This window comes from Coenobita brevimanus, chromosome 29 (genome assembly GCF_032717465.1).
Source record: "Coenobita brevimanus isolate Jiangsu-jjx chromosome 29, ASM3271746v2, whole genome shotgun sequence".
NCBI lineage: Eukaryota > Metazoa > Arthropoda > Malacostraca > Decapoda > Coenobitidae > Coenobita > Coenobita brevimanus.
In genome coordinates, this window is record NC_136982.1 from 31103087 (window position 1) to 31127187 (window position 24101).

At 42.0% G+C, this 24101-nt stretch overlaps 1 protein-coding gene across 4 annotated transcripts in view; it reads right to left on the reverse strand.

The window, feature by feature from the left end:
* LOC145395050 (uncharacterized) overlaps positions 1–24101 on the reverse strand; it is a 1083039-nt gene that overhangs the window by 641179 nt on the left and 417759 nt on the right. For 3 of the 4 annotated variants that reach the window (XM_080268801.1, XM_080268803.1, XM_080268800.1), the window contains exons 12-13: positions 17982–18120; positions 6442–6678 (exon numbers count right to left, since the gene is read on the reverse strand). In XM_080268801.1, the coding sequence (XP_080124927.1) occupies positions 6442–6678; positions 17982–18120 (376 nt within the window). The remainder of the gene's footprint in view (positions 1–6441; positions 6679–17981; positions 18121–24101) is intronic. The other variant, XM_080268802.1, reaches the window with a different exon arrangement.

Sequence of the window (24101 nt, forward strand, 5' to 3'; positions counted from 1 at the left end):
CCGACAACCCGTAATATGATTACCACAGCCACATACAAAGACTATAAACACTATTCTACAATTTTCAAGTAGTTTGGGATCCATACTAAAAAAAAAAAACACTGTGAAAGCAATGGAAATTACGAGCGCGTCTGATCGTCGCACTGGCACTAGTTCGCTCTTAGTAGTCTGTCATTTATTATTCATAAAACCCCTCACACTTTATATTTCTATTACTATATAACACTTATATATATCTATAGTCTTTATCCATAAGTTTCCTTCAGTAGTATTAGTTTATTGTCACTGTAGGGATTCAATTTCTTTCAGTAAAATACGTAGCATTCACTTTCTCGTCCTGTATACTGGCATTGAGAGTGAATGTCACTTTCATCTTCACTCTCATAACTCATAGCATTCAGACATGCTAGAGTGAAACTTTCACTTTCATTACCCTAGGGTATATACTCGTATTCTTATAATACTACTCATTTACATTTCTATTTACGTTCTCTATTTTATTTATGTTATTTACATTTCTATTTTATTTGCACTGTGTTGTGCACTGTCACTTGAAATAACTTATAAAACTATTTTCCATTGTTCACGTATATTTACATTCATTACTTTCACTTGCTGTTTACACATTATTTACACATTATTTACAATTCCACTTGCACTGTTTTACTCAATAGAAAGATCGTAGTCACTCTTTTATTAATTGTCAGCCCTTTACCTCTTTCCACACGAGGTTTAGTAGGGGGTAAAGGTCACAGGGCCATTTGCATGGGGGTGAAAAAAGGCCTTGAAGTCAGCAAGAAGAAACATACGTACTCTCGCTTCGGAAGTTGAGAGAGAACTGAGTGATAACGGAGGACCACCAGTGTAGAGGCCTGCTAGGGGTTATTCAGAGTTACCAATATTACTTCTTGAAACAGCTAAGTCTAGCACTGATATGATTGGCAGGAAATCTAGACAATACATTATAAATTTGGTAGTTCCAGGTGAATGTAAATATCACTTAGGTTGCTCCCTTCCCTCCTTACATGTACAGTATATTTATTACGAAAATAGATTAGAGGCCTACTTAGGAGATATATATATTCAGAGCTACCAATGTTATATCTTGAAACAGCTTTGTCTAGCACTGATATGATTGGCAGGAAATCTAGACAATACATTATAAATTAGGTAGTTCCAGGTGAATGTAAATATCACTTAGGGTTCTCCCTTCCCTCCTTACATGTATATTTATTACGAAAATAGATTATAGGGCATATTTCAAGGGGAAAAAAACAGCGAAAATTAGCGAACGAGTGCACGTGAGGTGTTCTCAGGTGATAATTAGCCAATTCCAGGTGTATGGCACTCTCACTTACCTTATTTCTTTCTTGTATATATTATTTGGTATAAGAATAGGACATAGGGCTTATTTCAATGGATGAAATCAGTGAAAAATTCCAGGGAAGATTTACTTAGCGTAGCACGGCCGGGCAGGCGAGAGGATAGGGTAATGGAGGGGGGGTAGGGAGGGGAGTCAAGAACGGGGAGAAATGGCTAAATTGTCAACAATGGATGGGAGTACAGATGAGATTAGGAGTGCTGACTAGTGTTGGACATTGGCAGTACCGATAGATGATACAAGCCCCCACTTGGAAGCCCGGGTGAATTCAAAATAACACAGAATCACAAAAGCGACGCCCCGCGGTATGATCCCTTGCTCCCAAGCGTCACGAAAGTGACGCCCCGCGGTTAAGGGGTTAATACAGTCTTATTACTCCTTTTCTCTTTATACACAGAAACTGTCACTATATATCTTGTTTTCTGGTTTCTTCTCATATTTCATGCCAGTCTGCATACTTTATGCTATACATCCATGACTTCCTTATCACCATACACCTGAATTTCTCTTCTGTTTTATTTGCTTCAAATGGCTAAATAATATTAAACCAATTTGTTACAAGGCAACTGTAACTCGTTTCCAAAACTCAAGTAGTGCTGAAATCGTATTACCTTATGTATCTACTCTATTGCTTAACCCCTACACCGCGGGGATGTTTTTGCGCTCCTTGCGCGTCCCACAGGGATATTCGCGCTCTGACTGACTTCTTAAAAATATTTACTAAAAATCAGTTATTAGCCTTAGAATATTATAATTACATATGCATATGGCACATACCTTCAGCTTTCTCCTGGGATGTTTGTTGAGCCTTCATCGACAACCGTAGGACTTGTGAAGACTTCTTAAGTTGGGTAACTATGTCTCCAATTTACACTTCCCGACATCCCGAATTATGATTACCACAGCCTGATTTTATCACAGAAACACTATTCTATGATTTTCAAATAGTTTGGAATCCATACTCCAAAAAAACAAACACTGAAAGCAATGTAAATTATGAGCGCGTACGAGCTTCCAACCCGTCGTCGTTCCCCGCTGGTATTCTGTCATTTATTATTCATAAAAACACTCACACTTTATATTCCTATTACTTTATAACACTTATATGTATTTGCAGTATTTATCCATAAGTTTCCTTCAGTAATAGTTGTTTATTGTCACTGTAGGCATTCACTTTCTCTTTCAGTAAAATAAGTAGAGAACCAAGGTTTCACATTCACTGTCATAACTTCAAGTATTTGTACTCATATTCTTATATTACTAATTATTTACATTTCGATTTACATTTTCTATTGTATTTTCAATATTTACACTTCTATTTTACTTATACTATGTTATGCATTGTCACTTGCAGTAACTTATAAAACTATATTACACTGTTCGATCATATTTACATTCATTGCTTTCACTCGCTATTTACACATTTTTTACATTTTCCACTTGCACTTTTAGAACTGCTTCAGGCTGTGGTAATCAAAGAAGCAGGTTATGCAGAGGGGAACCTGGCACTCAGCGCACTGCCAAGAGGTGCGATTGTGCTCAGGTGTGAGTCTGGTGGTATGTGCACACACCTGGCACCTGCGGATCACAGCCTTCCTCTTCGTTGCGGCAGGCATTTGCACCAGTCTTTGAAGATCCATGTATGCCCTCTGCTCAAATCTGTCAGGAAGTCTAACAGAATGGCTCCTTGGAGCTGCTCCTGTCACCCTACCATATCTCTCAAGCAGCTGCTGAACACAAGTCCTGGCGAACAACCTCAGGGTGAAGGACTTGGGTGGCTTTACCTTCATCTTGTACAGGATGAAGGCGTTCAGCATCGTCATGTCAATGAGATGCAGAAAAACTTTCCTGTATCACCTAGTATTGTATTCTTCCTGAGGCAGTCGATCTCTCCAATCATTATGTCGGACTTGTCCACCAGCCGCATGTTGATATTATAGTCGATGACAGCATCAGGTTTCCTCACAGGTTCGCCTGTCCTACGGTCGACCTTCCCACTGTCTTTCAGTTCCCCTTGTGTACAGTGGTGAGCATGTGCACAACCCTCTTGTCATGCCACCGTATTGCCAGCACCTTCTCAGACTTGCGTATGTGCAGTTCTCCTCGCTGTGAGTTTCCTGCCTTGGGGAATTTGGGGAAGTTGGCACGATTGCTCTTCACAGTGCCACAGAAGCCAATGCCGTGCTCTGAAAGGTATTTAGCAAGTTTCGGTGCTGTATAGTAGTTGTCAGTATACAGCATGTGATTCCCACCAAAATACCTTTCAAGAAGACACTTTCCCTACACAGCCTGAGAAGCCAAGAGTGTGTGTTTTGTCCAGATCATCAGTGCTGGATGAACAGATGACGAAGTCAAGGATGTACCCCGTCTTACAGTCGAACAGTACAAAGAACTTGATTCCAAAGCAATGACGTTTGCTTGGAATGTACTGTACAAACCTAAGACGTCCTCTGAACAAAACCAAGGATTCGTCTATGACAACCTTCTGAAATGGATGGAAGAATGACATAAATTTATCCTTCATTCTGCTCAGAATCTCCCGGATCTTCCAGAGTGGGTCAGTCTGGGAAGGTACATCGTTGTTGGTGAAGTGCAGATTTCCCACGATGTTCCGGAAGCGATCTCTGGCCATGTACTTATTGAAGGTGGGTGAGGGTAGTAAGGGGTCCATGGACCAGTAAACTTCCAACTCATGCTTCTTTGAATGTGGCATGAGAAACATGAACGCGAAGAACACATACAGCTCCTGCACTCCAAGCACGGACCACTGTTGCATCTTCGCTGCACCTGCACCACTTGCAGCACGTTGTGACTCATACCTGTTTGTCTCATCACATACGTGCTGTTTGACTTCATCATCGAGGAAGGCCACACACTCAGCATCCTCGTCAAGAGTGAAGGCAGGCTGTATCCCTGAGGAACTCTCGTAAAAATGGAGTTGTTCAGGGACGAAATCGGAACCTTCCGTCCACACGAAGGCGTCCAGGGTTTCCTGTCATGGCAGTGTAGGGTGGGTGAGGGTGGAGGGTGGCTGTGAGGCAGACTGGGCTGTTTCAAGGTCACTCTGACTGACCTTAGGTTGCCGTGCAGCACTAGCAGCCCTTACTCTAGTTGCTACTCTACTTTTACGAGTCAGGGATTTACCTATTCCCCTACGGCCTGCCTTCACTGTAGGTGCTGGTGGAGACTCCGACGACGAAGACTCAGGAGAAAATTCCGCTGAAGAGGAGGAAGAAATTAGTGAAATGGGGCTCGGAGAGCGGGGAGGTGATTCACCTCGGGACTCATGGCAGGCTGGGTCACGCGGGGCCATTGTTCCGGGGCTAACCCGCCTCATCTTCACTCCCTTCCCAAATTCCTTCCCTTGCTGTACTAAAGGCTCCTTTCTCTTGGAGCTAGGGATAACTTCGGACACTGAATCACTCATACTCGGAGTTTCTGTCACAATTTCCTCCCCAGGCTCATCACATGATTCACCCGAAGGATCAATGTCACTATCCATCATTATCATAGACAATTCTGCCAGTTCACATTCCACTTCTGAGTCACTTAGTCCTTTACTGCTTCCCACACGAGTTTTTCTAGGGGTAGAGGGCACAGGGCCCTTTGCAATGGGCACAGAAGCGGCAGAAATGGCGAGGCGCAAGTGCGACATGGTTTCACCTCAGAGGACGACAAGGAACTGAATGACACGGCATATATGGGCAGCCAAGGGTTGACAATGTCAGTAGGGTGACAGCTGCTAATTCATATGCTACGAAATGATTGGTAAGAAATCTCGACAATACATAAAAAATTAGGGAGTCCCAGGTGAATGTAAATATCACTTAGGCTTCTCCTGTCCTTTCTTATATATATTTTTATTATGAGAATAGATTATACGACAAATTTCAAGGGGAAATTACCTGGGAAAATTAGCGAATGAATGCACATGAGGTGTTGTCAGGTGATAATTAGCCAATTCCAAGTTTATGGCACTATCACTTACCTTATTTCTTTTTTGTATATATTATTTTTGTATAAGAATAGGGCATAAGGCTTATTTCAATGGATCACATCAGTGGAAAATTCTGGGGAAGATTTGCTTAGCGCAGCGTGGCCGGGCAGGCGAGAGGAGAGGGTAATGGAGGGGAGGTAGGGAGGGGAGTCAAGAACGGTGAAAAATGGCTACATTGTCAACAATGGATGGGAGTACAGATGACATTAGGAGCGCTGACTATTGCTGGACACTGGTAGTACTGATAGATGGTACAAGCCACCACTTGAAAGCCTGGGAGAATTCAAAATAACACAGAATCACAAAAGTGACGCCCCGCGGTATGATCCATTGCGCCCAAGCATCACGAAAGTGATGCCCCGCGGTTAAGGGGTTAATGGCAGAGACATTTTCTCTACCTAGAATTCATTCATCTGATTTCGTAACATAGTCTTCCATTCCTCTCGGCATTAAATCTAATTTCTTTGGTACACTTTCTTGCCCTGTAGTAGTTATTACTGCATTATTCCCATACAAATCATATGTAAAGAAAAATAAAGTACATACATACATATATCATCTAATCCTGTGTTGCCCTATGAGGTGCGCAGGAGCCCTGAGCTAGGCAAGTTGGTCCTGACACTTAAGATAAGAGTGACCAGCCTCACTCATCCCTGAGTGGCATTACGTGTGCAATAAACCCCAACCACCCCTTGGATATAATCTGACACATGCTCAATCCGGTTGGAGTGCCTTAATTACCCACTAAACCACCATGAGCCGTAGTTTAGCTATATGGTTATCACCCAGCGCAGAAAATGGTTTCCTGGAAAACAATTGGCTTGTCACTTAGTGCAGAGTGACCTGCAGACAGAAGGAAGAGGAAAGAAAGAAGGAAAGATGGACAAAAGTGGAAGGAAGGAAAGAAGGAAGGAAGAGAGGAAAGGGTAGTCACCTGAAAGCAGCACTACATCGAGTGAGTGGATGGTGAGCACCTCCCCTAACTACCACTAGTAACTTTTATTATTCCTGTATACCATTAAAAAACAGGCCACACCTAAGATCCACTTGTCTCATAACTAACCTGTGCCTTCAGTGAGAGTCTGGTCTTCTCTAAGCTGGACTTCTCTGCCATGACAGCATCTAGGTCCTCTGTAAGGCGCTCCTTTTCCCTGGCCACCTCCTCCCTCTGCCGTCCCACTGCCTCCAGTTCATCCCGTAGCTCAGCAATGGTTGACTCCAGGGACCGCTGTGATGCCTCTGCACTCTCATACTGTTTTCTTAGTGAATTCAGCTGGTCTTTAGATGATGTTAATTTTAGCTGTAAGGAAAAAAAAGTTAAATTAAATTTTTAAAAACTTCAAAGGTCAGGCGCTTAATGGATCAGGCAAAAAATTACATTATTTACATACACACACACACACACACACACACAGGGAACAGCCACAATGAACGGACGTCTCTTGACTGCTTTCAAGCCCAGGCCCAGCCACCGCTGCAAACCTTAAGTAGTTTTCAGGAACTATGTTGGTCCGGTCTCCTATGGTCTTGTTTTAAGTTTAAAATACTGTAAGTAAATACAGACTACCAAAAAGAGAGATTTATTGGCAAGAGTATACATGAGTGTAAAATTTTCGGTAACAGATGTTTTTAGTACAATAACCAACCTCAAACATGGCTGATAATGTAAACATTGAGGGACTCGAATTTCCAAGATTTGATAGAAATACTAATATCAAGGATCTGGTTAAAACATTGAATATGAGGATTAGTGACCTTGAAAAGAAAGTGGAGAGAATCTAGTGTTAAAGGACGTGTCTGAGAATACGGAGATTACTATACAGAGTCTGATCCAGTCCAATGAGACGGCGAATGAGGAGATCAGAAATTAGAAGCATGAAAATATCAAATTGAGGAGAAAACTAAAAGAGAGTACTAATAAAACGGAGAACATGAGTAGTGTATTAGAAGAGCATAAGGCAAAGTGGGCACACGCAGAAAAAGAACAGAAAGAAGTGGTCGGCTTTAATCATCCAGGAAGAAAGGGAAATGAACAAGAACAAAATGGAAGAAAATGTTGTGAAAATACTGAAGAACAAAGAGAAAATAGTGAGAGAAACTGTAGAAAGGTACAGATGCGTGGTAATATTTGGAAACAGGGAGGAGGAAGAAAAGGTTAGATCCGTGAGACTTGAAAGAGACACGAACCTGGTGAGAGGAATATTAGGTAAGATTGATCCCGAGGGAGACAAGTGGGTAAAAGAAATTGAGGAAGTAAGGAGCATGGGGCCTTATAATATAAGAAAGGGGAAACAAGACCAATGAGAGTCAAGTTGTCATCAGAAAGTGTAGTAAATGATATACTTAAAGTGACCAGGAAATTAAGCAAAGAGGCAGGGATAGAAAATATTATAATAAGAAAAGATTTGAATGATGAAGAAAGAGAAGTTTTCAAATAATTGAAGGAACAAGCACAGGAAAAAAATGATAAGAGGACAGAGGAAGCATGTAATACTTATTTTTGGAGAGTCATGGACATGAAGGTAAGGAAGTGATATGTAAGGAAATAGAAGTGAAGGAAACTAAGGGAGATGGCTACGAAAGATCAGAAATTGAGGAAGTGGTACTGATGGAAAGAAGGAGTGAAGAGGGTAAAAAAAACATCAAAAATAATTTGAAGGTGATATATACTACTGTTGATGGTTTAATACAGGCAAGGCTCGAAATTAACGATTTCTTGAAAGAACATGAACTTGATGTCATGTGCTTTGTAGAGGCTAAATTAAAAAAAGATATTGATGTTCATTTAGGAGATGGTAAATACAAACTGTGGAGAAGAGACAGAAAAGAAAAAAACCGGAGTAGGAGTGATGATAGCAGTGAAGAACAACATAAATGCAGATACTGTGGAAATGGGAGAGGGCAGGGCTGAAGTGAAATATATGAAATTAGAAACTGGAGAGAATGTTAAGAGAGATATGGCAGTAATGTATGTTCCCCCTAAGACGAGAGCATGGAATGATGACGAATACCAGGAGATGTTGTCAGATATGGTTAGTTATTTACAAAAAATAATTGAGAAAAGCAACAATACAATTTTGGTGGGTGACTTTAACTGTAAAGAGGTGAACTGGGAGGAATGGGACTCAGGAGGCAGCAAGGATTTGTGGGGCACTATATTATTAAATATAATAATGAATAATGTGATGACGCAATGGGTCAAAGAAGAGACACGGTTCCGAGGTGAGGACACACCAGCAAGGTTAGAATTACTGTTTACCAAAGAGCCCGATGTACTAGAATCACTGAAATATTTCTGTCCTATAGGAAAAAGTGATCATGTGGTCACTGAGTTCCAGATGATAATAGGGAAAGTCGAGCCAAGAGACGAGCTTCATAGACAGGGAAGATACAACTTCGGGAAAGCAAATTTTACAGGATTGAGAAAATTTTTTGAAAATGCTGATTGGAGAAAATTCAGAGAAACAAGAGAGATACAGAGGAAGTGGGATATCTTTCTAGACCTCTATAATTTGGGAGTGGAAAAATTTGTACCAAGAGTAAGATAGATAGAAAACAGGAAAAAGGAGTGGTTTAATAGAAGGTGTATGATAGCAAAAAAAAAAGAGATAAGGCGTGGAACAACTGGAGAAAGAGAGGTACCAACAGAACAAAGGAAGAATATAAAAGAACTAGAAATGAATACACAAGAATACATAGAGAAGAAGAAAGGAATTTTGTAAAAGGCATAATAGACAAATGCAAGGATGAACCCAAACTGTTTCATAGATTTGTTAATGGCAAACTGAAACAAAAGGAAGGAAACACAAAACTGAAAGTAAAAGGAGAGGTCTATAAAGATGCAACAATGCAAGCTGAAATAATGAACAAATGTTTCCAATCAGTTTTCACTAATGAAAAAGAGTTTGTGGAAAGGGAGAGAGTGATTAGAAATGTACCGGTGATAAATGATATAAAAGTAGAGGTACAGGAAGTGTATAAATTACTGGAAACTCAAGATGTAAGGAAAGCCCCAGGCCCTGATGGAACTTCTAATTGGATACTGAAGGAATGGAGAGAACAACTGGCGGATAAAATTCACAGTTTAATCGTGTGTTCGCTGGAAGAGGGGAAAGTGCCTCAAGAATGGAAGAGGGCAAATGTGGTACCAATTTATAAGGGAGCAAACAGGGAAGAACCCCTGAATTATAGACAAGTTTCTCTAACCTGCATGGTCACAAAATTGTGTGAGAGAATCCTGAAAGACAGATGGATAAAATATCTAGAAGAGATGAATATTTTGGCCGAATGTTAGTTTGGATTCAGAAGTGGAAGGTCTTCTGTTTCTAACTTGTTGAGCTTTTACTCAAGAGCAATTGACGTGGTACAGGAGAGAAATGGTTGGGTGGATTGTGTGTACTTAGACTTAGAGAAGGCCTTTGACAAGGTACCTCATAAGAGACTAATGTGGAAACTAGAATATATAGGAGGACTGAAGGGGAAACTCCTGGAATGGATGAGAGACTTTTTGTGAGACAAACAAATGAGGACAGTAATAAAGGATAGGATGTCTGGATGGAGGGAAGTAACAAGTGGAGCCCCTCAAGGCTTGGTGTTGGCGTCAGTAATGTTCCTGATTTACGTAAATGATATGGTAGATGGAGTGAACAGTTATGCAACTCTGTTTGCTGATGATGTAAAGATCTTGAGGAAGGTAGAGGTTGAGGAGGATTGTAAAATGCTGCATGAGGATCTGGATAGGATACATGATTGAAGCAGGATGTGGGAAATGAAATTTAATGTAAAGAAATGTAAAATATTGGAAATGGGTAAAAGTACCAGGAGGCCATCATTGAATTATTTGTTGGGTAATGAATTAATCACAAAAATGAGAGAAGAGAAAGATTTGGGAGTGCTGGTCCAAGATAGTTTGTCACCTGAAAAACACATTAACAAGATAGTCAGAGAGACTTATAAACTCTTGACTAACATAAGAGTAGCATTTCATTATATGGATGAGGAGATGATGAAAAAATTGATAGTGGCCATGATCCGCCCCAGGTTAGAATATGCACACAAAAAAAAAAAGATATAAAAAAGATTGAAAGAATACAAAGAACAGCAACCAAGATGGTCCCCAGTCTGGCAGATCTGTCATACAAAGAGAGGTTGGAAAAGCTGGATTTGCCTTCCTTCGAGGAAAGGAGAAAGAGGGGAGACATGATTGCAGTGTAGTAGTAGTAATTGTTCCCTAGGCAGTCTGGCCGAACAGCCCAAAGTCCCTTAGGAAGGCCATGGCCGAGACCGGGCTTTCCCACAGAGCTCTCAAAGAGTGTATGTTGTGTTGTTGGCATAGGTGATTGTGTGCAATGCAGTCTTCCATAATGTGCTTAACAGTATGGGATGCTGTGTTGCATCCTGGACAGGCATCAGCGACAGAGTCATCCAGCCTCTTCTGGTAGCTTAAGAGGGCTGGATGGTGCCCACATCTCAGCCTGGCCAGGTGGACCCTGTCCTCATGAGGAAGATAGGATTCAGAAGGGTGGATGTCAGGAGGCCATGCATGCAGCTGTGTGTTGTCTTTAAGTGACTGAATGGAGCGGCGAGTGATCTGAGTGTGGATATGCTTCTGGAAGCTGGTCTGAGGTGGGGGAGGGGGGAGAGATGACAGTATTTGTGTATGGTATCGTGTGCTGGGTGTTGTTTTGATGTTCCTTGGTGTGGGTGGATGTGCTGCCATGTACCACAGTGGATGTTGTGGGTTTGTGGAGGCTGCAGCAAGAAACTGGGTGCCTCTCATATCTAGGTGATCCTTGACTTTGAGGACTTTGGTTTCTTGATGTAGGTGGTCTGTGGGTGTACTAGCTGTGCAGCCTGAGATTATTTTTAGGGCCTTGTTCTGTATGGTCTGTAGAGTGTTGTAGTGTGTTTTGGTCAAGTTAGAAGCCCAGGTTGGGCTTGCATAATTCATCACTGAACATATGTATTGTTTGTATACCGTGGTGGTGGTTTCTTTGTTGTGTCCGAATGTTGTATGGGTAAGTGACCTCAAAGCATTGAGTCTTGGTGTTATTTTATTTTTAATGTTTGTGATGTGTTGTTTAAATGACATTGATGTATTGTATGTTACACCAAGGATTTTGTGTGTGTGTGTGTGTGTGTGTGTGTGTGTGTGTGTGTGTGTGTGTGTGTGTGTGTGTGTGTGTGGTAGGTGAGTGTTGTTTATGGTGAGGTGTGGGATGTGACTGTGTTCTGCTGTCCAGTTTGTGAGAAGAGTCACTGTAGATTTGGCTGGGGATATTTTGAGTCTGTTTGTGGTGAACCATTCGTGTAGTGTGTTGAGGTGAAGTTGAATGGTGTGTGCAGCTGTGTTTGCATTTTGGTATGTACATGTAAGTGTTATATCATCTGCATAGGAAGCTATGTGTATCTGTGGTGTGTGGGGTGTGGGTACGTCGTGCATGTATAGATTAAAGAGTGTAGAGGGCAAAACAGATCCTTGGGGGACGCCGTTTGTGAAGTTTCTGATGTTAGAAGACTGACTGGCAAATGTTACATGTGCACATCTGCCTGCTAAGTAGTTTGAAAGCCATCTTTTTGTGTTATTGTGCATGTTTGTGTTGAGTATTTTGTTTGTGAGATTGTGGTGGGGGATGGCATCAAAAGCTTTGCTAATGTCTAGTGTGACTACGAGTGTTCTGTGTGGTAGCCTAGCTGAATTTATGCCATCGAAAACTCTCTGTGCAAGGTCTGTAAGAAGGGTGTTTGTGGAGTGTAGTGGCCTAAAGCCATGTTGTGACTGGGCTAGGGGAATGTGAGGTGTGACTAGTTGTAGTATCAGTCGTTCGGTGACTTTAGAGGGGGTGCAGAGGAGTGTGATGGGGCGATGTGAGGAGGATAACGTGGGGTCTTTGTTGGGTTTAGGGATAGTGATGATACTGCCATGCTTCCAGATGTTGGGTATTATGTTGTGTGAGGAGCTGTAGTTTGATATGTTGGTGAGTGCTTGTATGCCTTGTGGTCCTAGGTGTTAAGGTGAATGTTGCTTATGTTGTCTGGTCCACAGGCAGTTGAGTGCTTGAGGTTGTTAATGATGTGCTTCGTCTGGTTGTAAGTGAAAGGTGCGTAGTCTGGGTCTGTGGGGAACTGTCTCTTACGTCTGATGATACGTCGGTCTTCCGGATGGGGGGTTAGATGGCTGACTTTTGAAAAGTGATTGATAAGAGTGTTTGCTTGTTGTTTGTTTGAGGGTATGGTGTCTGTTGTTGTGATGGCAACATGTGATTGTGTGGTGCTGCTGTTGGAAAGTGTGATGCTGTTTAGTGTTTTGTAAAGTTTGCTGATGTTTGTTTTGTGGTCAAGTGTTTGGAGGTAATTTTTCCAGTTTGGTGTTTGCTGTTCTGATATTTTACTATTTATCTCAGTGTTGAGTTCTTGAATTTGTTGTATGGTGTCTTGTGTATGGGGTGTTGGGGAGTGTCGCAGTGTGTCCCGTTGTCTGATGAGGCCTTGAATTTCTGGTGTGAAATTGGGGTTGTCTCTCTTTCTGTTGCCTCTAGGAATGTGTCTTTTGTCTGCGTTTTATACGATTGTATTGAAAGTGTGCACAGCGGTGTTGATGTTTGTGATGGGTGTACTGTTTAGTGTTTCGAAATGTTGTTCTGTTTCAGTTACAAAAGCCTCCCAGTTGGCTCTCTTATAATTAGTGTGTGTGTGTTTATGGCCAGCTGGGGTGATTCTGGTTTTGGTAGTGATGATGATTGGGAGGTGATCAGAACCTAGGGTTTTGACCACTCTCCATGATGTAGTGGGAGCGAGGTTTGGGGAGCAGAAGGTGATGTCTGGAGATGATGGGAGGAAGAGGGCTTGGTGTGGGATATGGGTATGTTGGTCTAGACTGTTTAGTATGAAAAGATGATCTGTCTAGAATTGTAGTACCAGCCCTCTGTCTATGTCAGGGTTGTTGACATGCCAGGCCGATGACTTGGCGTTGAAATCACCACCCAGGATGATCTTGGGTATGTTAGTGATGTAGTGTACCTGTGGAGAGTAACTGTGTGGTACTGTGGGGGACGACTGGGGGGGAATGTTTGTGTTAGCAATTGTTATGTGTGATTTGTTACCAGTGCGTATTTTAATTGACTGTATTTCTGTTGTGGTGTCATGTGGGGGGAGAAGTGACTTTGTGTGTGCACTGGTATCTGCAAAGTTGATGGATTTGTGTACCAGGGTGATGAGTCCACCGCCACCGCCATCAGCCCGGTCTTGTCGAATGGTGGTGAAGTTATGAAATGTTGGTGTTTTCTGTGCTCTGTGTAGTTTTGTTTCTTGTAAGATGGCAATGTGTATGTTCTGTTGTTTGATGAATTGTGTGAGTTCATGTATTGGTGTTTATGCCATCTATGTTTAACTGAAGGATGTTTATGTTGTGTGTGCGATGTGTGTCGGCTGCTCCAGCACGGGTGGGAGGTGGTGTGGGTGGAGAGGAAGGGGTAGGAGGAGGTTGTGATGGAGGTAAGGGTTGAGATGGATTAGGATGGGTTGGAATGGGAGGAGTTGGGGGACTGGATGGTGTGGGAAGGGTCCGTGGATTTGGCTGTGGAGGTGTGAAGGAAGTAGGAGTAGGATTGGAAGGGGGGTTGATGGGTGGGGGGAAGGAGCATAAGGAGCAGGTCCAGGTGTTTGTGTAATGTTTCCTGGATTCAAGTGCTGTGCAAGTGTAAGGGGTCCAGTTCTTGCAGGAGTTGCATTGAACTGAACCCTTTGTCTGTCGGCTCGACATGATAGGTTTTGAGCATGTTGGACATATGTATTTGTTGGTGGGTCCTGGATTGCTCTCAATGTCCCCGGCTAGAAGAAGTCGTCGAGAAATGACAGCCGGGGAGTCATTTCTCGGTGCAGAAAAAACGGTGTTGTTGTGTGTGTTGTTTTGGGAGATGTGGTACTTGCCCGGGCGACCGAAGCCACTCCCAGGTACTCGAGCCCCATGAGGGGCCGGGGGGGTTTGCGGTGGTTTGGCCCCCATGCTGTCCTGCTCTTCTCTTTGACAGCCTCCGGGGGGTAGACCCACGGCGAAGACGCCACCACTCCAAGTCCTGATTGCAGTGTTCAGGACCATGGTGAGAGTAGATAAACTGACTGAGAAGATCTGTTTTTATGGGATAAGAGAGCAACAAGAGGACACGGAATGAACATTTGCCGGTCAGTCTTCTAACATCAGAAACTTCACAAATGGCATCCCCCAAGGATCTGTTTTGTCCCCTACACTCTTTAACCTATACATGAATGACATACCCACACCCCGCAAACCACAGATACACATAGCTTCCTGTGCAGATGATATAACACTCTCATGTACACACCAAAATGCAAACATAGCTGCACACATCCTCTAACATTACCTCGACACACTACACGAATGGTTCACCACAAACAGGCTCAAAATAGCCCCAGCCAAAATCACAGTGACCCTTCTCACAAACTGGACAGCAGAACACAGTCACATTTCACACCACACCATAAACAACACTCCCCTACCCCCCCCCAAAAATCCTTGGTGTAACATACAGTACATCAATGTCTTTTAAAAAACACATCACAAACATTAAAAATAAAATAGCACCAGGACCCAATGCCCTGAGTCACTTACCCACACAACATTTGGACAAAACAAAGAAACAACCACCACAGTATACAAACAATATATACGTTCAGTGATGAATTATGCAAGCCCTGCTTGGGCTTCTAACCTCACTAAAACACACCACAACACTCTACAGACCATACAGAACAAGGCCCTAAAAATAATCACAGGCTGCACAGCTACTATACCCACAGACCACCTACATCAAGAAACCAAAGTCCTCAAGGTCAAGGATCACCTAGATATGAGAGGCACCCAAATTCTTGCCGCAGCCTCCACAAACCCACAACATCCATTACACTACATGACAGCACATCCACACACACCAAGGAACATCAAAACACCCAACACACAATATCACACAAATACTGTCATCTCAGCCCCTTTGCCTGGCTCAGACCAGCTTCCAGAAGCATATCCACACCCAAATCACTCACCGCTCCATTTAGTCACTTAAAGGCAACACACAGCTGCATGCACGGCCTCCTGATATCCACCCCTCCGAATCCTATCTCCCTTGTGAAGACAGGGTCCACCTGGCCAGGCTGAGATGTGGGCATCATCCAGCCCTCTTAAGTTACCAGAAGAGGCTGGACGACCCCATCACTGATGCACCTCCAGAATGCGACACAGCACCCCATACTATTAAGCACATTATGGAAGACTGCATTGCACACAGCCACCTATGCCAACAACATGACATACACTCCTTGAGAGCTCTGTGAGAAAGCCAGGTCACGGCCATGGCCTTCCTTAGGGACTCGGGGCTGTTCGGCCAGACTGCCTAAGGAACAACTACTGCTACTACTAGTGTGTCAGGGATGGCACGAAAAGGGAACAGTGTAACACATCACACCTTGTACTTGGCAACCTTGTCCACTGAGGATGGTAGAAATGATGGGGGAGCATTCAATAACAGATCTATCCTCAAGCTTGACAGAAGATGACGAAATGACTGTATCAGGACAAGAATTATGGAGTTTATCTTGCTGGATGGGGATAGAGCCCCCTGTCTGATCAACAACTCTGGACATGGTTGCAGCTTGCTCAGGGATCTGGACCATAACTAGTCAAGACCCATCGAACTGGGAGTGGAAGACTACATCAGGATCAACGCGGTGGAGTAGCTGTAGCTGAAACAGGAATTCATCTGAAGAGAGAGGAGAACTGGCCGAGATGCTGAAGAATTTTGTCCAGGTTTTTGGGCCAAACAATGAAGCAAAGGAGGGAGCAGGAATGATAGAGGAGAGAGCTGACTGGGGACGAAAGGAAGGAGCTGTTGAGACAGAAGTAGTTATACATGTGGGGGAAGAAGAGGGAACTGAAGCATGGGTATAAAAGGAACCAAAGACTACAGATGAGGGAGGAAGGCAAGTAGACAGAACCATGGAAGTGTTAGAGGAACGAGATCAGTGCAAAGATGAAGAAACACTGACAGCAGAGGATGCAGAGGCATGGGTAATGGTAGAATTTGAATGGCGAAGTGGAGACTGGGCAGCGGCAATAAGGAATCGTGATCTGAGATAGACCAGGGATGGATTCCGAGTCATCAACAAAGTTAATGTTAATGAAAGTCGTGAACGCATGAAAAAGCTTCATTCTCTTACCCCTCCACCCACCATGGAGCCCAACAAGGGGAGGTCAGATGCCAGGGATAACCACTGGCGACCCCAGAGGTAGTGAAGAAGTATATACAGGTAACCACTGGGGGACTCGGACAAGGGTGACTCCAGGAGAATAGGAGCCACCAGGTCCCCCAGTGCCAAGTTGACCCTAACCAGCAAGTGACCAGCCGACTGACCTAGTTGGGCCCAACCAAGCCGCCCATCTAGCCAGAATAAGGGACCAAAGAGTGTGTTGCTAGCTGCATGGCACATCCTGAAGCATTGCTCAACCTCAAGGACTCCTGTCTCCTAGTATCATGGGACACCATGCAAGGCAAACACGTGGGGGGACAACAGTCCTGCCCTTGATGACAAAACGACGGGGACTGGCAACACCACCGGTAGGCCCCCACTATCAGGTGATGTGATAGACATAATGGGAAAATAAAGGTGGGAACAAACAGGAAACTGTCATGAAGAGGGTGAGGACAGATAAATAAAAGAGGACAGAGAGAAAAGAAAGACTGGAGACAAACAGGCCCTCTTTAGTCACCTCTTATGACAAGCAGGGATAATGAGGAAGTATTCTTGCCCCCTTTCCCAAGGAAGGGAGGCTTGCAGGAATATGAGAGGTGGAAAATGTTGATGGTGAGGATCTAGTTGTGAATGATACAGGAAAGACAAGAGATATGAATCAATAAGTAGGTGACTCAGTGATGCAAAAAAATTCGGTACAGATATCTAGAACAGTTTGAGAGAAGGTGGTGAGAGTATAAAACATCTGAGTGTTTAAAACCAAAACGAATTAAAACAGATACAGAGGCAAAACAACGAAAGCTTAGCTCAAATCCTGTATACTACAACTAGGGAAGTACAAAACAGACAATACACATACGCATACACAGAGAAATACAAACATGGAAGGCAATTACATTCAAATGGAGTAGTGTCACACTTAGTTCAAGCCAAGTGACATCATACAGCCCAACATTATGGGTGTTTTTACCACATTTATAGTATAAGAGTCACAATTTCACCTGCACTGCTAATAAACATGCTAAAAAATAATGAGTTAACAGAGGGTTTACTTCATTTTAGCAAAACAATGCAAGTTCATCTGAACAAGAACCAAGTAGGCTTAGGGCTGCAACTGCCCCTCTCCTGCTGTCCACCATCCCTCTTTCATAGGATAGAGAGGGGAGTTAAGAAGTGTTTGCAAAGCCACTATATCAATGCCACCACGTGATGGCACCCCACTCCAGCACTTCTATATGAAATACATTATTCTCTGCATTGCTGTCCTTTAATACACCAATACAGCTATGCAGTAATCTTCAACATTTTAGTTACTTCAAGAACTGTCTTCTCAGGACAAACCTGGAGCTCATGTATCTGAACATGTCTATTGGAGAGGGCAGTACGGACGGCCGATACAGTGCTCTGGGGAAGATCTGGCGCCACCCCTTGCTCAGAGTCCCGGATTATCCTGCCGGCAGTGAGAGTTTGGGGTCTGAACCTAATGGGAAGAAAGAATTGGTCTATGATCTTAAACGCTGACAAAAATACAGTATATATCTGATCTTATGGCAGAGAATAATGTTGATTACCACTTGTTGGACTCTTATAAAGGCTCTGAACTTCCTGCCTGAGTGAAGTAGTCTCTTATCATAAAAATAATAATATCAAAATACGAGAAAGTTGCCTATAGAAGGAATACAAGTCTAGAAGGGACTAATCTGAGTTAATGGGATTTTTGCTGAATCAGATGGTCTATTTGCCAATGGGCAAGCTGCAGTCTCATTGCTCCAACTACTCACACTATCAATGTGCAAGAACAAAACCCAGATATCCATTTGGGATGCAGTGAACCCTCATGCTATGCAACTAATGTGTTGATCCAGGGCTGAGTGCATGAATCTTTGTAAAAGGGCCTCAACAGTACTTAATTAACCATTTCTCTCACCAGACCCAAATTTGCCTCCTGACAACTTTCCATGACCCAAATGGACTACAGTACATATATATTTCCTAAGGGTACAGCCTACTGTGCTGGGCTAAAGGAGATATAAGACAGTGACATGAAAGTAGTTTCAAGCAAGAAATAAGTACAGTGGAATCTCCTAAACTGCGTGATCTTACACGGCGGACTCATAATACGTGGCAACATCATGCAACAGCCTGGAATATCAGTAATTTGAAAAAAATTATACAAAATTCACTGTTGCACCCTCAAAAGTGAAGCTTTCCCAATGGCTAATATAATATGCACCACCATTAACTCACGTCCATGCATCTAGTCGGGCGTTAACCAATTGCAGTCACGCATGACAATTACTAAACCAATCATATGCAAGCATAGCACTTACTATACGCCAATCACAGCACTTCCCTCCCATGCCAAGCATGAAGGACGCCCAAACACTCGCCTGGCTCAGTGCACCGTCTCCTCTCTGTTGACAGTGTGTGGTTCCAGTGTGGTTATGAGGATTTTTTTTAAATTTTCCCCTGAGTTTCCTCCGCCTACCCATTGTTACCATGACCCCTCGTAACCCTCCAAAGCCTACAACTTTTTCGAGGAAGGAGAAGAAGACGCCAACGTTAATTTACACCCAAAAGTTAGATGTAATAAGGAGGACTGACGGCGGTGAGAAGAAAGCCAAAGCTGCCCACCACTACGGACTCAACGAATCAACGATACGCCCCATCCATGGCAACAAAGAAAAAATTTTGACATGAGTTCGTGCCTATGGATCAGGACCTGTTGACAGCCATGTAAGATGCTGAAGCAAGGCTCTCATCTGGACTGAAAGCGTTTGGAGATGTTCATAAAATGGAGGGCAAGATACAACATCGCAGTTGATGGATCAACACACTGCATATGAAGGCCAGGCTATTTCACAGTGTTGCCTGTAGACATCTTGGTACCACCTCTGAGAATCCCTTCTCTGCCAGTTACAGGTGGTTTGCAAGTTTTCTCCAATGGAAGGGGATCAGAAACGTGAATCTGACTGGCGAGAGGGCATCAGCTGAAACAGCAGCAGCCTCAGACTTCCATGAGTTTCTAAAGGCTGTTGTAGATGAGGGTGGTTACATCGGCTCGACGATATTCAGCATGGATGAGACAGCCTTGCAATGGAAAATGCTCCTCAAGTCGATGTACATCTCCTGTCAGCAGAAGCAGGCTATGGGATGTAAGCCTGACACATCATGGTATGCAATCATTTTGAGTACAAATGCCATAGGGACCTCCTACTGATTATATCATTTATATACACTAAAAACATGATTGGTGCCAGCACTGAACCCTATGGTACTCCACTAGCCACTTCCTTCCATGATGAGTAGTTTCCTCTTAGTACTGTTCTTATTTCTCTTTTTATGAGAAAGTCTTGCATCCAACAAAACAGTTTGCCTCGAATTCCTCCTTGATGGTACAGTTTCCATAAAAGTCTTTGGTGTGGTACTGTGTCAATAGCTTTCTTGAAATCTAAATAGATACTGTCAACCCATCCTTCCCTTTCCTGTATTGTGTTTGTTACTCTGTCATAGTAGCTCAACAGATTAGTAACACATGATTTTCCTTTCCTGAAACCAAACTGTCTTTCTGTTATCATACTGTGTTCTTCTAGATGATTTACCCAAGCTTTTCTTATAAGCTTTTCTAATACCTTGCTTACAACACTGGTCAGTGATACTGGTCGGTAGTTGAGTGGATTTTGTCTATTTCCTTTCTTGAATAAGGGGACAATATTTGCTTTTTTCCAAATATCAGGTAGTTTACCTTGACTCAAGGATTTCTTGAAAATTAAAAATAATGGTTTACTTAACTCCTTTGCACATTCTTGTAGTACCCAACATGAAATTTCATCAGGACCACTTGCTTTTCCCCTGTCTAATCTACTTAACTCCTCCTGTATTACTTTTTCTGCTATTTGTATATCTGGTAGTATGTGTGGACATGCATGTTCCACATGGTCCCTCTCAAATTTTTTTTTCTTCTGTAAAAACTAATTGGAAATTCTTATTTAGTGCTTCACAAATATCCTTCTCTTGTGTATAAGTGATTCCCTCATCCGTAATGGATTGTATTATATCTTTTACTTTGGTTTTGCTTCTGATGTAGCTGTAAAATAGCTTTGGTTGATCACTACTTTTATTTATTATATCCTCCTCAAACTGTTTTTGGGCTTCCCTCCTTATTCTTGTATAATCGTTTCTTGCCTGTTTGTAATTATTATACGCCCTTTCACTATTATGTCTTCTGTATCTATTCCACAACAAATCTCTTCTTTCTTTTGATTTTTTACATTCTGTATTGAACCATTTTTCATTCATTCATTCACTGCCGGATGCCATGTATCCCAAACAGGGTGGCCAAGGGCTCAGAGTTAACTGTTTTACAGGGAGGGGCACTAATCCTCAACCAACCCCACGACACGTAGGGAGAATTAGGAGTAAATAAGTACTGAACTCGGTACACCTGTAGTAGAGTCCCAGGCCGCTCCACCTTACTCTGTCTCGCCTCTGTATTTCTGTATTTTCTTATCTGCTTCTTTGTGCTGTGGGATGTACTTCTGGACTCCTATTTCATAAAATTCACAAACTTTTTATATACAGCATTTAAATCTTGTCCTCTAAGCTCATTTTCCCAATCAACTTCTAAGAAATACTTCTTTAGGTCTTGATAATTTCCCTTTTTATAGTTTAGCCTCTTTTTGTAACTGTCATTGCTGTTTACTATGTCATATGCTATCCTGAAGTTATAATTTAGTACTGCATGATCGCTTTTGCCGAGTGGAGGGTGATATATTAAACTGTCAATATCATTTTCTGGCCTACTAAATATTAGATCTAGCACTGAAGGTACATCAAGTCCTCTTTTTCTGGTGGTTTCACTCACATGCTGCGTTAGGAAGAACTCTTGTACGAGATCCAGGCGCTTTTGGTCGCAACAGCTTTCTTGGCTAATTATATCTAGAGTATTCCAATTTATATTTGTATTGAAATCCCCAGTTAGTATAATTCTTTCTGATTTCTCTTCCATTTTATGTAGTAATGATCTTAAACTCTGAATTGTACTCTCTGCCAGGTCCTCATATTCATCTCTTTCCCATGTGTTTGATCTGGGTGGCATGTACAAATTGGCTACAATTACTTTACCTTCAGATGTGTCAATCTCTACTGCAATCAGTTCTACTTGTGATGGTATATCTAGTTTTATTTCATTGACTTTTAGATTTTTCTTAGTTAATATTATAATTCCTCCTCCATTTTTAAAATTTCTGTCTCTTCTCCAAATATTGTATTCCTCTAAGTTTAGTAAGTCACTGGATATCCTTGGTGTTAATTTTGTTTCAGTTAGGAATATTATTTGTGGTTCATTTTCTCTGACCTAACCATTCATCTCTAGTAATTTAGATACCATTCCATCCACATTTGAGTACATCAACTTTATCATCTTGTTTATATACTTGTCATGACATGGTTCTACTACCTTCCTCCTTTTTATTCCATCCTGTTTGTGTACCACTTTCGTACCTGCAATCCTATTACTTTGTAAAAAAAATTTCTTCTTCTCCTCTTCTGATCTTCCCTCATTTTTTGTTTCTGCTTCCTCCCTTTTCTCTTTCAGTAATTCCAGTTCCTCTTGTGTTAGGCATCTTTTTATCCATACATTTTTGAACTCCTCTTTTTCCATAAGATTCTTTGCATTTTTTAGTATCTCTTCCACAGTGTTTACACTCTGGAAAGTCACCTTTAGAGGTCTTGTCTTGCTTTTCTCATATTTCCCTAACCTTTTATGTTCCTCTATGTCTTTACTACAGATTTCCTCTGATACTTCCTTCAGTAAGTTCATTACATTTGCCATCTCCTTTTTGTCTCTTGTGATCTTGTTTTTTACATCTTCCTCTTCTATACCAGTGATTACTATAGATTTGTTGATATCTACTGAATCTCTGACTAACTTTGGATTGTCTTGGATTATTCTTTTCACTTCCTTTTTAATGCTTTTTTCCTCCACCCTTGTTTCTAAGTCTTTGTTTACTTTCACCATTTCAGCATACGTGGTTTCCACATCATTTTTGTAGCTTTGCACAGCTTCATTCACCTGTGTTATCTTCTCCTCAATATCACTGCTCTGGTCAATAAGACTGCTTACTTGCCTAATTGTCTCTGTGTCATTTTTGAACTCTTCCATAACACTCTCGTGACTGACTACTGTACTTGCCATTTCACTCATTTTCTTCCTTAGTGTACTCAATTCCACTGTTAGTTCACTGATGGTTGTGTCTTTCTTATTGGCCTCCCTTCCTAGTTTTTCTATTTCTTCCTTTTGCAAGTGCATCTGCTTCTTTATTTCATCAATTTCATTTTTGAAAGCCATTTCTAGTTTGTTTACACATTCAACCAGTCTATTGTGAGTCTCCACTTCAACCAGTTCTTGGTAGAAATCATCATTTTGCTTTTTACTTTTATCCCTTTTCTTTTCCAAATTTGCTTTACTAAGGAATGTATCCATTTTGCAATACTAAAAGTTAAAGTATATACTTACAATCCCCGTGTTGTTGTAGTCTAAGCAATCCTCAGATGACTCAGCATATTCTTTCGTCTTGTTTTTCTTTCCTGTTTGAACAAGTCTTGTTTAAACTTATTATTTTTTTCCTTTTAATAATGAAAAATCATTTAGTCTAACCTAGTACAGAGCTTGACTCATGCAAAGATACTAATTTGGGTAATGCCACTGGCCGTGTTGGTTCGGTACGGAGCGCCGATGTCACACGTCCTACTCAGTTGAAACCCTCTACGTGTGTGTGTGTGTGTGTGTGTGTGTATTTACCTATTTGTAGTATACAGGAATTGAGCAATGCTCGTGTTGTCCTGTCTCCATATCCACATTTATCAAGTCTACCTTTACACACATGAATGTTTTTCTCATGCACCACCTCTTTGTCTAAGTCGTTCCAAATATTTAAGAATATACCTAATTGTGATATACACGGAATGTACTATGCTCGTGGGTTTCCGTCGCTGTTTCTCAATAAGTCGAATTTAACTTTAAACTCGTTTATGTTTTTAGACTGGACGATCTCTTTGTCCAGGCTATTCCATAAATCTATACTTCTGTAAGGAAAGCTATATTTCTTGATATCCTTCAAGCAGCTTGACTTTTTCAATTTCATTCCATGTCCTCTTGTTGCTCTCTCTTATCCCATACAAACAGATCTTCTTTGTCAATTTTATCTACTCCCACCATGGTCCTGAACACCGCAATCATGTCTCCCCTCTTTCTCCTTTCCTCTAACGAAGGCAAATCCAGTTTTTCCAGCCTCTCTCTGTATGACAGGTCTGTCAGACTGGGGACCATCTTGGTTGCTGTTCTTTGTATTCTCTCAATCTTGTTTATATCTTTCTTTTTGTGTGGGGACCACACTACCGCTGCATATTCTAACCTGGGGCGGATCATGGCCACTATCAATTTTTTCATCATTTCCTCAT